This window comes from Perca flavescens, chromosome 12 (genome assembly GCF_004354835.1).
Source record: "Perca flavescens isolate YP-PL-M2 chromosome 12, PFLA_1.0, whole genome shotgun sequence".
NCBI classification, from domain to species: Eukaryota; Metazoa; Chordata; class Actinopteri; order Perciformes; family Percidae; genus Perca; species Perca flavescens.
This window is the reverse complement of record NC_041342.1, coordinates 16,525,327-16,544,306: the sequence shown is the minus strand read 5'-3', so window position 1 is coordinate 16,544,306 and position 18,980 is coordinate 16,525,327. Positions and strand designations below refer to the sequence as shown.

Below are 18,980 nucleotides of genomic sequence, written 5' to 3'. Positions count from 1 at the left end.
AACAACAAAAACACAAACTAAGCTGTATTATCTAAGCTCTGTATAATGCAGTATAATTTGCAGTTGTGGTAAAATGATGACCAAAACCTGTGCTATGAGATTATTCTCAGCTGTGGCTTCTTTTTCCCCAAACTAAACAACATGCAGCATCACTGAAACTATCAATACTTCCCTTATTTTAATGCTGCTAAGTAAAGATAATATCTGTGTGTGTGTGTGTGTGTGTGTGTGTGTGTGTGTGTGTGTGTGTGTGTGTGTGTGTGTGTGTGTGTGTGTGTGTGTGTGTGTGTGTGTGTGTGTGTGTGTGTGTGTCTCTAGGTCCTTACAGTATGGCTTTGTCTATTTGTGTTATATGTATATTCTTGCATGTATTTGATTCTTTCTGTGAAAGAAACCTATTGTAGTTTGGAAAAAAAAATGTGAAGTTTTGACTAATTATTGCATACAGTAATTTCCATTTTAACCAAATAGACCAAAACAGAGTTTATGTTATTTTAGTTGCCTATGGTTTTGTAGTCATGCTAAACATCAGGGCACAATGATTAATGTTGCTGTCCCTTAATTTGAGAAGAAATACAACACAGTATTTATTTATTTGGAAAGTGTAAAACTACTGAAACAAAATGCTTATGAAAAAGTGTGCATGCCATTTCACCAATAGCCATGACTATAAAGACATGTGTAAAGTCACTGATGAAATTTTGTTTACAGCCAATGTAATGCTACGTCTCAGGCATGTATAGTTCTCAAACATTTTAATCAAAGTCTCCTACCCATGATTACTTTTCATCCTGACTGAAAATATTAATGAGCAGCCATAACAAGTTTCACATTTTAAGTCATCTTTAATTTACTACACAGCAACCATTATCAGTACAAGATCTGTTATCATGCATTTATTACTGTATACTTTATATGTGATTGATTGCTTGTGTGGACAATTTGCATATGTTCTAATTTTTTTGTCAAGTCTTTGAATCCAAAGTTTTGTACAAACTAGTTTTTGCGTTTTTATGGATTTCTAAAATTGGATGTTTTTTTATAATTATTTATTTCATGCTATGTAAATATTAGTAAGTAAAAGTATATATTTGCAGAAATATGTTTTTCGAAACAGTGTTGTGACTTGTAACGCTGTAGCCTTTTTACCTCATCTGTTTTTCACTGACTGAACACAGGTAATGTTTGTCTTACTGCCTGTAGTAGATTTCAAAAGTTAACTCTGTAACACCAAAATAAAGCAACATAAACAACCAAACGTGTTCTGTTATCTATGACTGAACTTATGTGATGAATTATTTTGTTGAGTTTTGTGAATTGTGAGTGCCAAGACATAAACATATAACCATAGATGGATAAATGGCCCATTGACATTGACCTGAGGGAAGGCTTCTGAACACAGGTACGACTATCATACATGTGTGTGTAAATGTAGCACATGGATCTGACGATGCTCAATGTGAAATAAGTAGGTAACATTATTCAGCTACTATGCCTTGGGCAATGAAAACAAGCACTTTTAAAAGAGAAAGACCCAAAGCTGGCTGTCTCAAATTCAAATCTGACATGACTTTTGTGTAATAGCATTATCTGGTCTTCATCTGAAGAAGAAAAAAATCTTTTAAAAAAAGCAATGCTCCTTTTAATTTATCTTAGTGTGATGGATTGTGGGAAGTGAAGTGATGGTTGTGAGTTTCAGTTAACTAAAAGAGCTAGTTGGCCAGTAGTTTAGTTGAAATGTGTTAAATAGTTTGTATTGATGGATAAAAGAAAAAGAAACAAGTGATGAAAGAGTTTTAATTTTTTTAAACAGCCCTGATTGGAACATCACACTAAACTATGCTTTCCCAAAGAGGACACAAATATGCATAATGACAGACTGTTTGCTATTTCTGTGTTGAAAGGAATGGGATTATGAATGATAGACTGACATTGGTCATACTCAGCTTTGGAAGGGTGTAAAGTAACAGTAACAGGTTGTGGTGATGGTAGGGGAACCCCAAAGATTTGTCCAGGAGCACCCTAATTGGTATAATAATAGCAATACATAAATATTGCAGTAGTGCTAAAGTATGCAATGTCCTGTAAACATTTGTGCATCAAACATGGTCATGATTTGTTGCAGATCTCAGGTGTGAGAGATTGAAAAGCTTCTATTGCATCTTTAATTCAGACAACAGAATACTTTCTTGTGTTACATTTTACTGATTCAAATGATGTTGAATTAAGGAACGTGTAGCGGAATCCAGATTCAGCTGATTCCTAGTTACCATGTTAAATAAGGGCACTGAATTAGTCTATAGACGGTGCCTTATTGTGAAGACACTACTGCAGCCTTACACGGATAATACTGATGCCTGAATGAATGAAAATCACAGTTGCACACTTAGAATATGGACAAGCTGTCAGTCAGGAAGACTAATAGATTTAGGCCATAATGCCCAAACATGGGGCAAAAGAAGAAGAAAATAAAGCTGGTCTAATAATTTGATTCCTTTGAGAGACTGCAGAAGCCAGCTGTGCTTTTTGGAGAAACAATAATACCAGAAAAAAACTCAGTGATGAGAGTTAAGAAATAGATGGAGCTTTGTTGAAGAGAAAGACCTGATCTCAAGATAGATTAGGGGTTGGATGTGAATAGAGCCCACCAGTGCTCCGGCTCAGCCGCTGGACCCCTGATAGTCTTTGAGCCCTGCAACAATGTCACCACCAGAGGCCAGGTCTCACTGCTATCTAACCCCATTATCTCACAGAAAGATTGATACACACCCCCTCCAGAGTGGAAGCACCACAAAAAGTGATACCCTTCCGTTCTCATTCATGTGGATTCATTAGTCAGCCCACCCCCACTTCAAACTATATTTTAAGCCGTCTTTCACAGTTTGTCCTACGACTGAAACTTATTACTTGGGTGTACTTATTTTCCCAGAGATTCATAAAAATGCTATGGCATTTAAATCCTGCCTCATGATGGGAAATGAATAAAGACTTGTTGAACACTCTATGGTGTATGAACTCTTAGGAGCCAGCCAGGTTCAGGTTTGGTTTAACGACTGGGAGGCTGTCAGCAGCTCATTCCACACCTCGACCTTTGACACTTTTCACACCATCTGAATGGGAGAAAACAAGTATAAAACATGAAACAGATCACAGGATGGACAGAAACTCCGGCCCTGCAGCAACGCTGTCTTTTGGCGAAAGGAAATAGACCTTTCCCTTCAGACCAGACCCACCCTAGCAGCTTTGTCACCCAAGTGAGATGAACATTGTTAGCAGATAGTTGCCAGAGGAGGCTATGGTTGCTCAAGTGAGAGAGATGGCATCCTGACTGTGAGAACTTTGACGCGACCAGACTGCAAAAGGCACCACCCAATAACCATATAAATGGAAGACAATGGACCTAATTGCAATCAGTGTCCTCTTTTTATTTTATGTCTTGAGTTTCACCCTGACATTCACAAGAGACCACTGCATGCATTTCAATAAAGCCATGTTGTTGTGGGGCACACCGGAGCGACATATATACAGTGGAGTGGTGCAAAGGCCCACACTCAAATGACACGATGCAAATACTCCCACAGAAGTCACACTTTGGTTACGGCCAGCTTTCAGTTTCACTCTTCCTGAGGCCTTTTGATGTTATGAACATAAAAATCCATGATAACAAACATGCAACCTGGGGTTGATACCTAATATGTTCAATTTGAGGTTTTATCTGCGTGCAAATGTTTATATATTAGAGAGACTCAGCTGCTCTAATGCTTAACATTACAACACATACTGTAGCTTTCAAAGAATGTGTTTCTCAAAGCTCTTCTTGTTTATAGGTCATACACACCAAAGGTGATGGGCCAAAACTGAACTACAGAGGAGAAGTGTAGTGTGTGGGCATTTCATTATGGAACTGACTTTGAAGCCCGTCTTTTCATGTCTATGTGTTCTTCTGTCTGAAATTAGATCACTCCCTTGGATTCAGTACATGTCTTTAACACATTTAACACATCAGACTATCCAGTTCGGAGGATTATTAAAACGGAAATTATTTTTGTCGTATGGATATTGCATGAAAATCTGGTATACTTCCACAGTCTAATTTGAGAAACGAACGCATGTGATTACAGCATTTGACTCACAAATTAAAATATTGCAAACAAACCCCCCTTAAATGGCTTGTAAGTGATAATATTTCTCACTTATATTTTTTTTAAAAGATCCTGACAGCACTCACACCTTTATACAACACTTCAGCCACTAAATTCTAACTTAAGATCCGCCAATGTGTTGTTTATCACACAATCGCCTTTTTTCATCTTTAGATAAACATTAGACACAGTAGACAGACAAAACGATCTTCAACAGATAACTCTATGCACTGATACAAAACATATCATTCTCTAATGGCTGTGTTGAAAAATATTAACATCTGTAGCAATCATGGCAATACATTTTCTCTTTTACAGCCAGGGAGGGGAATGTGTGAAGTATGTCACCTGCCTTGAATGAGGATGATGGGTTATCTGCAAGATTTCTAAAGAGGACAGGCATCATCAGAAGACATGTGGCACCTGTAAAGCAGCCTTATCCCCTTTTGAAGTGCCTGTTTGTATTGTTGAAGCCAACAAAGGAATTTTGCCACCTCTGTACTTACAAGAGAACATTAGTAGTCAAACTGGAGAAGATAACAAGAGGGGGAAGGAGCTGGCGATATAAGAGACATACTACACACAGTCTACAGGTGTGCGTTTACACATGCATGAGTGCACATTTGGTTGCCCCACTGACTGCTCTGACTCTTCAGTTAGAGGAAGAGTTTTTCAGGGGAGCCCTCTGTGTTCAGGTATGCTGCTGTAAGATGTGGTGGTGGCCGGGTGCCGAGTCTGGAGGTTGACAAGGGGTCATCCTTCAGGTCAATGCGGGTTGTAGTGGGGAGGAGGAGGCAGACATGATCACCCATTAGTCACCTTTTCACCTCTCTGCAGCTCAAAGTAGTTCAGCAGGTAGGATGAGCATGTATGCATTTCCCGAAGCAGTTTCAGTAATATTATTTAGCTCTTTCTCTTATCTCTCTGGTGGTGGGGACTTCATAGTACACCAATAATATCAATGAAAAGATTGACATTGTTTATTCAGTTGTGGAAAATTGAATCCTAATGGTGTTTGTTATTTGTTATTGTATATATATATATATTATTGTTGTTGTTGTTGTTGTTGTTGTTGTTGTTGTTGTTGTTGTTGTTATTATTGTTATTATTATGTTATTTTGTCATCTTGTTAACTCGTTATAAACATGACCAAAGTATTTACATTTAGCAGCAATGGAAAGAGGCCCTGAACCTTCTCAGAGAGTGTTTATTTCATGTGTCAGCATATAGGTATAGTCTTGAAGTATAAAATAGTTTACCAGTGAAATCATTATTGTTACTTCTCATCTGCCATTGAAAGAAAATATAAAAGTGTAGAAACACAAGACCATTTCAATGTGGATGCCAACTTTTTCAAGTTAATGAAAAAATTGTATTTTCAGATTGTCATTTTCTGTCATTTACATGTACTCTAATAATTCATAATAACCAGAGTAAATCTAAACTTGCAATTATCTTGTTTTTTGTTAAAAAAAAAAGTAACTAGGCATCTCTCAATTGACAGATCAGTTTTTCAGAAACGACATGTCATGGCTAGCAGTGGTGGAAAAAATAAAACTTGTGAACAGCTTTCTTGTTACAACCTACACTGCAAGTAACAGAACCTATGTAAATGAATAAACACAAAAAACAATAAATACCCCAAAACACTCCATTTCACTATTCTATTCGTATATGGTTTCCATGCATCCATACAAAATAAAATAAAAACAGAGCTACTGTTTAGTAGCTCTGTTTTTATTTTCAAGTGCATACAACTTCCAAGTTCCATTCTTGGTGATCGAAAAGCATCAGTTTAGTGTTGATGGAAAGACTAAATGAAGGGGGTCGGAAAAAAAATGCATGTCCAAATTCATCCACATTATTGTGGACATGTCCTGAGTGAGTGAGATTGGGTGTATCAATTACAAGGTGACTAGCAGGGGAAAGGAGCGAGGTTATCATTAGCAGGGACTGGCACTGGCCTCTGGTAGTTCCAGTAATTACCTCACAAAGGGTGGTGCTTGCCTTCCCACTGCTTTTCCCACACTGCACTCCAGGCTCAGAATTCCAATCGACCCCAGACCTGCAATCTCCTCGGTTTTAGACAGCAAATTACTGACAAGTCCCATTCTTCACAGCACTGTAATTGCTTTTTAGTGCTGTTTTTATTGAGGCAACCCCAACCCCCTTGCCCTTCACTCAATAAAGCTTAGTCAGGGAAGGGGGCGAAGGGTTAATATAGATAACATTAGTACCTAATTGGAAGGTCTCGAACCGCAGGAAAGTTTCATACAAGTCCTGTCATTTTTTTAAATCTCCTAGCAGTTGCTGCCTGAATACAACTGATCAGATCTATTTTGGAGTGATCAAGTAAGATGTGTTTTTGAAATGTTCATTAGTTCCACATTCGTTCGAAGATACATGCACATTCTCTGCCTCAGCGTGTCTGCTCCAGAGAAGTGATGTCATCAAGGCTCTTCACACCCCATACAAAGAGAAGCACTGAGCATCTTGGCTACTCTTCGACTTAAATCACTTTGTGTTGTCTTTCCCACCCCTGCGCATTACTTTCTCAATGTATTACTTTGTGGAAATCATTAGTCTCCATGTCAATACAAGCTCCGAGCAGAGAAAACATCTCATTATGGGACTTAAAGAGATCCGTAGCATTCTTGGCTCTGTCAAGCTGTTCTTCCTTTCTTCAATATAGTTACTTTCCTTTCAGTCAGAGGACAAATTCTCAACGTTCCAATGCTGGACAACCAAAGAGTTGCAATTTGAAATGAGAAAAAGAGAAAGAATGGAAAATGGCTGAGGGATTAGAGGATCTAAACAGGTGTGATCCAGTTTAGTTTGAAAGATGGAGGGTCTTAACCAGGATTTGAGACTTTAGAATTCAATGTTCCATTATTTCCATCCTGTGCAGTTTCAGTTACATTGTTTGCCATTTGGTGGCCCTTACAAGCCCTTAGTTCTAAACATCTTTACATGCAAGTGTAAGCACAATATTTCAAACTATTGTGACATAATGTGCTAACTGTCCATTTATTCAGATTTATAAGTTTGTTTCTCAAATGTACGTTTCAATATTTCATGTGGACATGCACATAACACATTTGAGAGGTGTGTAAAACATCACATGCAACTGGCAATATCCATTCACCTTTTTAGGTATTGACCCCCACAACAATTTAATAGCTATAGAGGTTGTTTTTTTTCAATATCACAAGAAAAACAAGAAAAAAACAGAATGTAAAGATGAATTGAGTATGGTTTGAATGCTAAAAGGTTATTTACATTTCTCCTGTTTTCTGTCTATGCATCAAATGTGACTACATCTAGGCTTTATTGGCAGAGCAGCAAAGTGTCCTAGGGCTACAACCTGCAATTGACTCGGATAGCAACCTAATTCCCCTGTGCCCTTATGTGTCCATCTCCCTGTCAGTCTGAGCAGGTTGACACCTCTGACCCTGTCAGGGGTGTCAAATAGCTTGTTAGAGGCCTTCAATAAAGTACAATGACAAGCCCTCTAATGCATTACCACACGAGTTCCAGAAATGAGAGGCTGTAGCCTTTCCAGCCTCAAGGCAGACAGGTGCGCCATTGAGTAACACACACACCAAACACACACACACACACACACACACACACACACACACACACACACACACACACACACACACACACACACACACACACATAGAAAGAAGCCCTCCCTATCAAAACAACACACCAATACCAACACAACACAATGATAGGTTGATAACACTGCTTGCATTGCATACTTTTATGCAATGTCCAAAATGCCTCAAATTCATTATTCAATCACTTAAGGATTATCTTTAAGGGGCTTACATAACCAAAAGAGATCAGTTGTCACTAGCAATAAAAAAACACCATACCTGGACCACCTTGGGAGCATGTTAGGCCTGTCACCATGAGGCCTTTCTAAAGGGCCCAAAGGGCCACTTACAATGAACATGTCTATGTCACGGATGCCTGAATGTTGGAGAAATAAGATGAGAGTGAAACCATGTTACAAATCATTTGGCATCAACTTGACAAGCGAAAAATCCCATGTGCCAAATCTGGACATCTACCTGGTTTTGATGCCACATGTTTTGGTTGGTGCTGGTTGGTCCTTGAGGCCCTGCTTCGACATGCTGTGCATTCCAACCAATTATCTACCCCAAGGTGCAACAGGTTCACACTTTAATCTTTGATGCCTGCTCCAATGGGATATAGCTGGATTTAAAAAAGGGAACAGGGGTGGGACAACCCTTAAAAACCTGTATACATAGCAAACATGAATCAACTTCAAACCAACTCACTGAGGGAAACAAAAAAGTCTTTCAAAGAAATCCCTTTATCCTCACCGTTGTTTCATCTTGCAATGGCTCGTCATTGCCCAAGTGGATGTTTGAAGCTAGTTTCAAAGTTAGAGCAGCATATGTAGCCTCAACTATTACACAAGTCAAAATGTCATTCCAGTTCAGGTAAGATGCTCTGTTGAATGTATGTCATTTAAAGGGTGCTGAGAATGTGAAGAAATGGACCATAGTAACCTCACTTCCAACCAAGTCATCCTTTACCAGGAAATCCAGTTCCCTGGCATGGACGTTGCGTTCTACGTGTACCGTTACACCTTGCCAGCGATTCCTATTGTTAATAACCCACCCCCACGCCAGAGGCCCCCTGTGTGTCCCTGAAGAGCTTTTTTCAACCATCTGTCACGGATGTCCCAGGACATCTCCCATCGATACCAATGGCTCCCACATACTAGATCAGTTTTCATTGTAGGAGAAAAAGGGTCATACGGGGGAACTAAAATCAATCATAAAGATCTTCAAAGATCATTTGTTGCATCAAGAATGAAGAAATGTGTACTGTACATGTAGGTTTTTAGAAAAGTTTGATTAATGCAAGACAAAACAAACAATATTGTGGCTTACGAACTTTACCATCTTTAATTAACAGTTTGTTGCCCAAACGCATGGTTTGATATGCATTTCATACTCTTCATTGCTATTCAACTAGATTACCTCATTTCCATTGTTTCCAGAAACTGTGCTGTCAGAATACATGAGAACAATCTTCATGCGGTAATGACTCAATATGGAATCAAATATTTCCGCATGCACTCCGGGGCGGAGTGCAAAATGTTATGTAAATCCCCTTAACGACCTTTTCAGAATGCCGACAATCACCGTACAAAGGTGATTGGCAGCCGACACCAGTGCACATTTATCCTTTTGCCCCAGCCTGTCTCTCTCTGTAGCGCCCCCTACTGTGAGAGGCGTGGGGTAGGGTGCCCAGTGGCACTTGTTGCCAATGGATGAAGCCAGCATGGATCCTCTCATGGCAACGATGCTAGTCGTTGTAATAATGTTTGGTTTGTTTCCTGCTTCACACCTCATTTGGGATTTTGCCCGATCTTAATCCAGTACTACATGAGACGCAGAGGGAGGCATCCCATGCCTGTCCATCCAAGTTCCAGCACTGCTTAGCCCAAACCAGCTCCTTTGTACGATTCACACAGCAGTCTATTGGTTGTCCATGGGCCATTTTATAATGTTCTTCTATTATCATGATTATAATGATTATTGAAACGCCACACTATATACACAAAATCAAAATCTAAAATAAGTTCTATGAATAATTTTAAGTTTAAGAATGTGAAGCTCACAAAACTAAAGATAACACTCCTCTCTTACCCATACACTCTTATTCATATACACACCAACATTCTCTCCCTCTGTCACACACACACCAGATCAGCGAAGCCCCTTACTGAGCGTTTTTATCCTCGCAAGGCCTCGTCTCAGAGGGGAGTAAGGCCCCTACTGAGATCCTTACCCACTTCCTACTGGGAAGCCTGTTTGGCTCTTTGGCAGCCCTTTTCCATTCACAAAATGCAGACAAGCCTCACTCTCTCCCTCATACGTGTACATTGATTTGGGCATGACTGACTCAACGACTTGGAAAACGCCTCAGGTGATGATGTAGTCCATATACATTGCCCATAAATATACCAAAAGCATATTTTCTTCACTTTGAAAATCTCCAGAGTCTTACTGTAGCTGTACCGTCTGCAGCTGTGGCCCCCAGGTGGGGATAGGTGTTCGGGGGACATATTTGACACAAATAAAGAAGGGATTTAAAGAGAGAGAGAGAGAGAGAGAGAGAGAGAGAGAGAGAGAGAGAGAGAGAGAGAGAGAGAGAGAGAGAGAGAGAGAGAGAGAGAGAGAGTGCACACGTGCACGTGTGGAAAAAAAATTGTCAAAGCGTGTACACAAGCGGGGCCATCAGAATTTGTTTGTGTGTTTGTGTGTGTGCTTCGAGGGGGTAATATATACACCCCCCTACTGTCCTATTTCTAGTACTCTGTCTACGCATCACAACTGTCAGTAACTAGTGAGATATGAAGCCGCAAAAGACCAACTAGGAAGGAGCCCTTCAAATGGATATTACCGCTGTGTTTGCCTGTGGAGTATGGAAAGTTGGATTTAGCACTACCCCTAGGATCTTTACTGTACCTTTGGCTCATTACATGGTACGTTATAAATGCATATTATGCTAATTTCAACCCAATAAAGTCTGCTTTTAGTGATTTTTAGTTAAAATCCTCATGAAATAAAAAGAGAGGTAAGCTGCTATTGGAGATATTCTTAAATCTTGACAATATCCAGTTGATTGCTGAGCAATTTTTCTGCCTCATATCTCTTTGAATTTAAAATGTACGTGTTAGAAGACAACAATGACAGGTTTAGGTCCAGTCCTTTTTACTTTTTATATTAACAATATCATTCCATCTTTGGCAAACTGTCATGCCCATTTGTACGCAGATGACACAGTGCTCTATTAGGTTGCTAATTCTGCACATCTAGCAGTCGAACACTTACAGCATTCCTTTAATATTCTGCAAGGCTCTAAGACTTGCATTAAACTCTAAAAGTTCCTGTTATTTTCCTGAGCCATTTTCCTGGATTGATGAAAAACTCAAATTTAAATTTTATATTTTTAATGTTGTGTTTATCATCACATACAAAGGTTGGTTATTCCTACAGAAATAAAACCATTTTTTCCCACGTTTTGTAGGAAAAGGGTTGTTAAGTTTTCATGTCTGTCTTGGACTACGGTGATGTGATTTATAGACACGCATCCTCTGGCCTCAGTATCACTAGCCTTGAGATTTATTATTGGTGATGTCTATAGTACACATCATTGTATTTTATATGATAGGGTTGGGTGTTCTTCTCTTCAAGAGAGACCTTATACTTACTGGATTTTTTTTTTTTATCAATTAAGGCCCTTCTGGAAAATTAATAATTAATAATCACTCAGATTTATCAGACATGCTCTACTGACTGGCTCTTGCTTCATGTTTCATGAGCTAGGTCAAAACTTGGAAAAACAGCTTTTTACTTAAGTGCACCTGACTCCTGGAACAAAATACAGCATGTCCTGTAAATCAATTCACTTATACCTTTTGGACATTTAAGAAACTGTATATTATTTCACATTTTAATTTCTTTAATTTCTTTATCAAATGATCTACCCTTGTTGCAAAATGTTTATTTATCAAATTGTTTCCCCTAATCGTAAGGTTTTAATGGGTTTTTTATTATATTTTATTATTTTATAATGATATCGGTCTTATCTGTTAGTATATCTATTGTAATTGACTCAATGTTAATGTAAATTAGGGTTGCCCCCATGGGCGATTTTAGACCCTTTTTAGGGTGGCTCAAGCTCAGCCAAATTTAATCTCAGCCCCCCTAAAAATGATTAAAAAAACATTTAAATCAATTTTAGTGCTTTAAGTGAGAGTTTGCGAACTTGTCTGTTAGTGACTAAGGTTAAACAATTACAGGTTCAAAGGGCTTGATTCCCTTTTAATATCCTGTGTCGCTGACGCCAATGCTATGCACCTGTAACCCAGTCAGCAAAAAGGGTTAACAGAAACTTAGTTTTGGCCAATTGGAGGTGGTTGTGCCAGACTCCCGCCTTTGACTGAGTCTTTATCTAATCTGTCAGATGGAGAGCAGGAGTGCGGTTGTGAAGTTTAACGTTGGTAGTCCCCAGAGAAGAAGTTGGTAATTTCGTGGCTCAGATTAGAACCCAAATTGAAATGTAAGCAACTAAAATTGCTGAATGTTAGAACATTGTGTCAAATTGGTCATTACTACTGTAAGTGTCAGGCTTAGTTCCATCATAGTGTCAAAAAACGTTAGCTGATGTTGTTCAGTAATTAGCTCAGAGATTATTGGCTAATGAAATTACTGATTTAGTAGAGAGGGTGTCAACACTTTTGCAAGGCACTGTATCCGTGTCACATTCTCATTAGGGGCTGAGCCCCCCTAAAGGTCTGATCCTAGAATCGCCCCTGGTTGCCCCCACCCCCCCAACCCTCCCCAATGATCTTTCAAGTATAAATAAAGGTTGAATGAATGAATGAATGAATCTCTGTTGTCCCACCTCAACACATGCACCTGTGCTCTGGCTGTGCAAAGAGGAGAAAGGATGGATTTGACTTTGTTTTTTTCTCCAGCTGTATGGAGGGTCACCAAATCAAACAGTATAGCTACAGCTTACTTCTTGTCTTGGTAAACTGTATTTGTTAAAGCCTATTTCCTGTGTTGTATTTTGCATTGAGGAATTACAGAACAATGCAGAGCTGAAGCCCGTGTTCTGTGTTGTTTATGTTTTCTTTGCTGTAATTTAAGTGGTGGTTATTGGTCTAACTGATACTGTTAAAAATTAAAAGTAAAGATGGTTAACAGTTACAGTGACAGGTGAAGAACAGGTTTTGATCTCATAACCATGTTTTTAAGATGATAAATATAGATAATACATCTTGACATGCATTGGATATCACTATTTTAGAAAATGGATTTGCTTTAGATAATCTGAATGGGCAGTGAAATGCTTTGTTATGCAAATGTAACTATCCAAACTTGACAGCACAAACTTTGGTAAATGTCTGATTCACTAAATACGATATTGGAAACATCAATAAACGCAACACCTATGTACATACATATCGCTGTGTTCTCCGAAATGCAACTTTACTTTAATGTGGTTTTTTTTATAATTTAGAATTGATTTTGAAAAGGTTAGATAAACCCATAGGTTGCAGAATTTCCTTATATCAAGGAAAAGCACATAGTTTGTTAAAGAAAACTGGCACGTGTCAGAGTTTCTGTTTTCACTTGAAGACACTTGACCCTTTATGAAACCGTTGTTTCATGGACAAAGTTTTTAGTCCATGTTTTTTTAAGATTGTCACATAGCTGTGTGTTTTCTAAAATTGAAACAATTTATAGTATTAGTTTTGGCAATATGTTCTAAGGAACTATTTCCTTAAGAACAAATCTTCAAACAATATCTGCAAAAGAAAAAGAAGATAAAAAACAGAAGGTCTTGTAGATACTGAGGGTTTTGTTATAGTGAATCAGAATTTGAATCATGTCTATGTCTGATTGTAACGCTGATATTGAAAGCGGAGTTAAATGTGAGACAAATCTAAACAATTGCTACTCAGTAAACACCTTCCACATACATAAAAAAGACATCAATTGCTGTGAAAATATGCTGAGAGCGATTTCTCAGGCATTTGGCAGGGCAAAACCACAAATTATGGTTGCAGTGTGAGACAGCATTACGAGCCTTTACTGTGTGGTCCATCCCCAACTTTAGACCCTTTTCCCCTCCTGCTGCTCTCTCCTGCCCTTTTACCCTCCTGCTGCCCCCTCTGCTGGGGGTAGCCGGCATAGTTGACCCTGGTTAAAATTCAACTGGCCCAACAATAACGTGGTTAGACTTTTCCTCATTGGATCAAAAGGAGTGGAAGTGGAAGTAGCAGAGTTTGAAAACAAATACCTCTATAGATTTAATTTAATTCAAACGGCACAGTAAGACATCACCAGGATGCTCCTTTGGCAGTAAAAGATTCCCTCTTTATAGGCATCCTCTAGTCTAGACAATTAATACACGTGACAAAACATTGGGAGTTACCATAAATCAATTTAAAGTAGAGTATATTGCTGATTTACAATAGGTTAGATGTCTTCAGACTTATATAATTTATATAACAATTTAGGTTAAATGACAATATTGCGTATTGGGGTTTAGGCTGTGTGTTTAAAGAAATCCAATAATATTACACTTGACCCCTTAACAGTTTATTTTTAACCCCCAATATAAAGATACATAATATGCTACGTCAATTTATTTCAAGAGACATACATGAGGGGGCCCCGTTATATACCCCATAGGGAGTAAGGGGTCCTTGGCTGAAAAAAAGATTGACAACCTCAGCATTGAACAATGTCAGCGGTGCGTGTAATGCTTCCCTCAACCACAGGGGGCGACATCTTCCAGCCTGATGCTCACGGAAGTTTAGCTGGAACGGAAACTCTGACGTGTCAAATTGTCGCCATTTTCCTGAGGAAGGAAACGCCTTGAGGAAGGAAACATATCAACTGTGTAAGTGTGTAAAACTTTAATCAAGCTTGCTGTTTTCGCTGAATGTAGTCGTACAAGAAGCCATGCGTTTTCAAGCAAAATCGTCTTTGTGAGCGCGGTTTTTAGGATAATAAGGACACCGAAAGAAAAAAAACTGACGGCTGCTAAAAGCTAACATTACCGATGATGCTAACTAGCTAAATATACTAACGTTTCCCTGATATTTCCTTATTTTCTAACTCTTAGCTAGATAACATATCTTAATTTGACATGAAAATAAATGAAATGAGGATCGTAGCATGCTGAAAAGTAGTTTTCCAACAAATTGTCGAAAATGTGAACTGCTTGGACGACTAACAATACTTTCATCGTCTCATAGCCAGCTAACGTTGTTTGTTTATGTTAGTGTGGCATTGCCCCTTTGCAAGCTTAATGTCAAAGTACTCCAGTTAGCCGCCTTAGGTCTGTATTTGCGAAAATGCTGGGGTTCTAACACAACGTTAGTGTAGCTAACTTGGGGAGAAAGCATAGCTAGCTAGCTAATTACCGGTAACGTTCGGAATGACGGCTAGTTGCTAATGCTGCATTCATGTGCTATCGGAAAAATGAAATAATCATCAAATTTTAATTTAGTTGTTTAACACTCTGAGCAATGTTTTAGAGGTGTGGGAATGTACTAGTGTAGCAAGAAGTCTGGGACACAATCAATAATATAAAGCTTTAAAATGGAAATAAACACGAAACATTATTTAATGTGTTATTTAAACGCTCTGAGCAATAAAATACAACGCATCTTCCTTGTAGCTTCCGTGTTTTTACCCACATTACGGCTTAAAAAGCTCAACACAACGTAGTCGGAAGAACTACTTTTTGCTTTAAAAAATACTTTTTGGTATTGCAGGTTACTTTTTTTATTATTCATTGACGAATTGTTCAGATCTACTCCAAATAATGTTTGATTATATTAGGCATGGTCTTCGATGCTGCCCTAATTTCAACACTTGATTTGTTTTTCCTCAGTTTTTTTTGCCAAAGTAGGTTCCCATCACCAGCCGCCATGGGGAATATGTTTGCATCGCTCTTTAATATGTGGAAGAAGGAGATGAGGATCCTCATGGTCGGTCTGGATGCTGCTGGAAAGACGACTATTTTGTACAAGCTAAAACTTGGAGAGATTGTGACTACCATTCCCACAATAGGCAAGTTAAACATTGTAAAATAGTTATGTTTACATATAAATATATGTGTGCCCTTATTACTGTTAAATGGGGACTTTAGGTGTGTGTTTTAATGTGATTATTTGTTGTCTTTTTTTATTCAGGTTTTAATGTAGAGACAGTAGAGTACAAGAACATCAGTTTTACAGTATGGGATGTCGGTGGTCAAGACAAAATTCGACCGCTGTGGCGTCATTACTTCCAGAACACACAGGGTATGTTTAGTTATGTCAAAACCTTAGTGCCTGACATTTGTTTGCTTTACATAAGTCACTTTGTAATGTCCTTTTTTTTATATTCACTAAATGTCCACTGCTTTATATTTTTGTAAGATACAGGATACATCATCACACACTCATTTGTTCCCTATTTGCTCTTGTTCCAGGTCTCATCTTTGTTGTAGACAGCAATGACAGAGAGCGATGTCAGGAGGCTCGTGAAGAGCTCTCGAGAATGTTGGCAGAGGACGAGTTGCGTGATGCCGTGCTATTAGTGTTTGCCAACAAACAAGTAAGATATACTTATGAAAAGCTTTGATATAGGCAGGTGTATATCATAACCAGTTTACTGCAAGTTTCTCCTGTTTACAGGGTTGGCTTCTAATGTTGTCTCACTGTTTATTGATTGTAGGACCTTCCAAACGCTATGAATGCAGCAGAACTCACAGACAAGTTGAATCTTCACAACCTACGCGGCAGAAACTGGTACATCCAGGCGACCTGTGCCACCACCGGGGATGGCCTCTACGAAGGACTGGATTGGTTGTCTAGTCAGCTCAAAAACCATTAATAATCACCTGCTATCTACAACTAATCTACTCCACCCAATCTTTGACCTTGCTCTTTACTCTTAAGGTGTTGCTAAACTGAGTTATCCTCTCCTAAAAAATGTACTGGAAGATGCCCACGCCTCAGCTGTTATTGTCACAAACATACAGGCCAGTGGTGGAGATGATCTGTTCTTGTAAAGCTGTCAGGTTTTATTTTATTTTATGTAATTGTAAATATATTTGGTAATGGGGCAGCTTATTGCACTCTTACAAATCCTACCGTGGTTATTTCTCTTTCTGGCTGTTGGGCAGCCATGTGTCCACTGAATAAGAAAAGGGAGGTGAGGAATACAAATTTACCAGCACATTTGCCCAAGACCTCAATGCAATCTGATGACTTGTCATTATCTGGTCACATGTACTGTAGGGAGTGATCCATGAGGGGCTTATAATTATAAAAAAAAAAAAAAAAACTGAATTAAACACTGATGCACTACTTGCAGCTACTGTGGTTACTTTAACCAGTGACTTCATGTACCAGCCCCCCAAAAGTGTGTTCTTAAACACTGGCATTGACTATTTGTACTCTGTACTGACATCACTTTGTCCAAGTTGAGAACTCCTGTCTGTGAACATTTACCAGCCTTTGTTATACAGTATGTTGACTTGAATTGAGAAATGCTGCAGCAATCTCACATCTGTGTTTCATGGTTGTTTGAAAGGCAGGCTGTCGAGTCAGCATTGGGTGTTTGTATTTCTAAGTCTCAGGTTTATCGTGTGCTGCCTTTGCAATATACTTATTAGCTAAATTGCATGATGTGGTCTGTTGGTCTTTAGGGACATGCAAACTTACTGGGTGTTTACATCATTAGGCTGCACAGGAACTATTACTCCACTGAGTACTTATTTCAACAGCCCTATACTGTAACTCTGTACTGGTAGGTTATTGTAACAAAAGGAGTTGCACACTACAATGGCCCTACTGTCTTCACTAAAGGCTCTGGCAAGTCATGCCTTTTTTTTTTTTTTTTTTTTTATTCATTTATCAAATCTGGGAAATTGCATTTTGATTTTAATACAAAATCAGTTTCAGCTACATGTTTAGTGTAGTGCCAGTATTTCTTCCTTTGCAGTACAGCATTGTGCTTGGGTTAACACATGTTGCCTTTTATTTTCAAGCTTTTTTCTACGTGTGTTATTTTACTGCTCTGAACATGTCTTGAGGGTGCATCAAACATTTTTGTCTTTGATTTATATCAACCTAAATATTTGAAAACTGTTAATCTCTTAAGTTTGTCTGTTTTTAATGTAAAGCGTTTGTTTTGTGAGGAAAAAGCACTGTAATTAAAGTGACTGGATAAAAACTGTTTCTGCAAATGATTTTCATTCTTACTCTATGCAATAAAACTGCTGAATGTCGAGGTGTAGCTTTTCTCCATATGTTGACAATGTGCATCTCTGCTACTAAAACATGCACACCTAATTTTGCTAACTTTATATATAGAGGTGAAATGCAGAAAATGCCAAATATTCTGTCTCCAGCTCCATTATATTCAAGTGCTCCAGTGTGTGACAGTACGCAAGCATGCATAACAGGACCTGAAATCAAAGCAGCTAAATGGAATTAAGCTTCATTAATTTCATTATTCACACCTGTGCTTTTCCTTGTCTGTAGTCAAAATGCCCTCTGTGGAAAAGTCCTATTATGAGTATGTGTTAGTTTTCTGTTGAATACAATTTTTGAAAAGGAATTTAATTTTCTATAACAAAAAGGTTTTGGTGTGTTGGTCAGACAAAAAAAGCAATTCACTTGTGATGGGCAGCTTTCCCACTTGTCTTACATTTAATTGACAGTGATTAATAAAAACAATTGGTGAACTGATAATAAAAAAGGCAGTAGTTGCAGCTCTAACAAAGTAGTAATAAACTTAACGAAACAATACTAAAATTTAACAACAAACCCAAGAACGTGGTGTCATAGCAACCTGTTGGGGCTGTCACCCTTTGACCCAGGGAGAAATGAGATACCCCAAGGTAATGTAAACCACCCACTGTTGGGTTAAAGTAGTAATGTGGAGAGCACACCCTGTTTCACACTGTGTAGGGTGGCAATCTAGGACAGCATTCTTGCAGGTTGATTAGGCTGCTATGGTTAATGCAGCCAGGCCTATAAAACATGGCAGGAAAGTATGGTGGTGGTGGAAGGGGAGGGAGTTGGAGTCTTGGGTCCCTCATAGGGCTGCTTTGTGTGGCCTCCTCTCCTGCTGCTCCGTCAGCTTGGTTTGTGTGTGGCAGTCTAACGGTACTCGGCCATATAAAAGGACCAGCCGTTTTTTGCACTCTTCTTTATGAATGCCTTGCTCTTTTTTAGTGCACCCCCCAGGTGCCAGCCAGCAGAATACC

The 18,980-nt window shown here is 38.7% G+C and overlaps 1 protein-coding gene across 2 annotated transcripts; it reads left to right on the top strand.

The window, feature by feature from the left end:
• The first annotated feature begins 14,491 nt into the window (after positions 1-14,491).
• arf1 (ADP-ribosylation factor 1) lies at positions 14,492-17,954 on the top strand. 2 transcript variants are annotated; one of them, XM_028593157.1, is made up of 5 exons: positions 14,492-14,618; positions 15,612-15,790; positions 15,913-16,023; positions 16,194-16,318; positions 16,439-17,954. In XM_028593157.1, exons 2-5 carry the CDS (start codon positions 15,649-15,651, stop codon positions 16,595-16,597), a joined length of 537 nt encoding a protein of 178 aa, XP_028448958.1. In that variant the 5' UTR covers positions 14,492-14,618; positions 15,612-15,648; the 3' UTR covers positions 16,598-17,954. The 2 variants fall into 2 exon arrangements, with proteins under 2 accessions (XP_028448958.1, XP_028448957.1); XM_028593156.1 differs by having other exon boundaries at positions 14,495-14,612.
• The last annotated feature ends 1,026 nt before the right edge of the window (positions 17,955-18,980 follow it).

Excerpts from the sequence above, each read along its gene's own strand:
- arf1 (XM_028593157.1), top strand. The coding sequence starts at position 15,649 with ATGGGGAATATGTTTGCATCGCTCTTTAATATGTGGAAGAAGGAGATG. Across the intron at positions 15,791-15,912 it reads GACTACCATTCCCACAATAG|GTTTTAATGTAGAGACAGTA; the intron begins GCAAGTTAAACA and ends TTTTTTATTCAG. Across the intron at positions 16,319-16,438 it reads TAGTGTTTGCCAACAAACAA|GACCTTCCAAACGCTATGAA; the intron begins GTAAGATATACT and ends TATTGATTGTAG.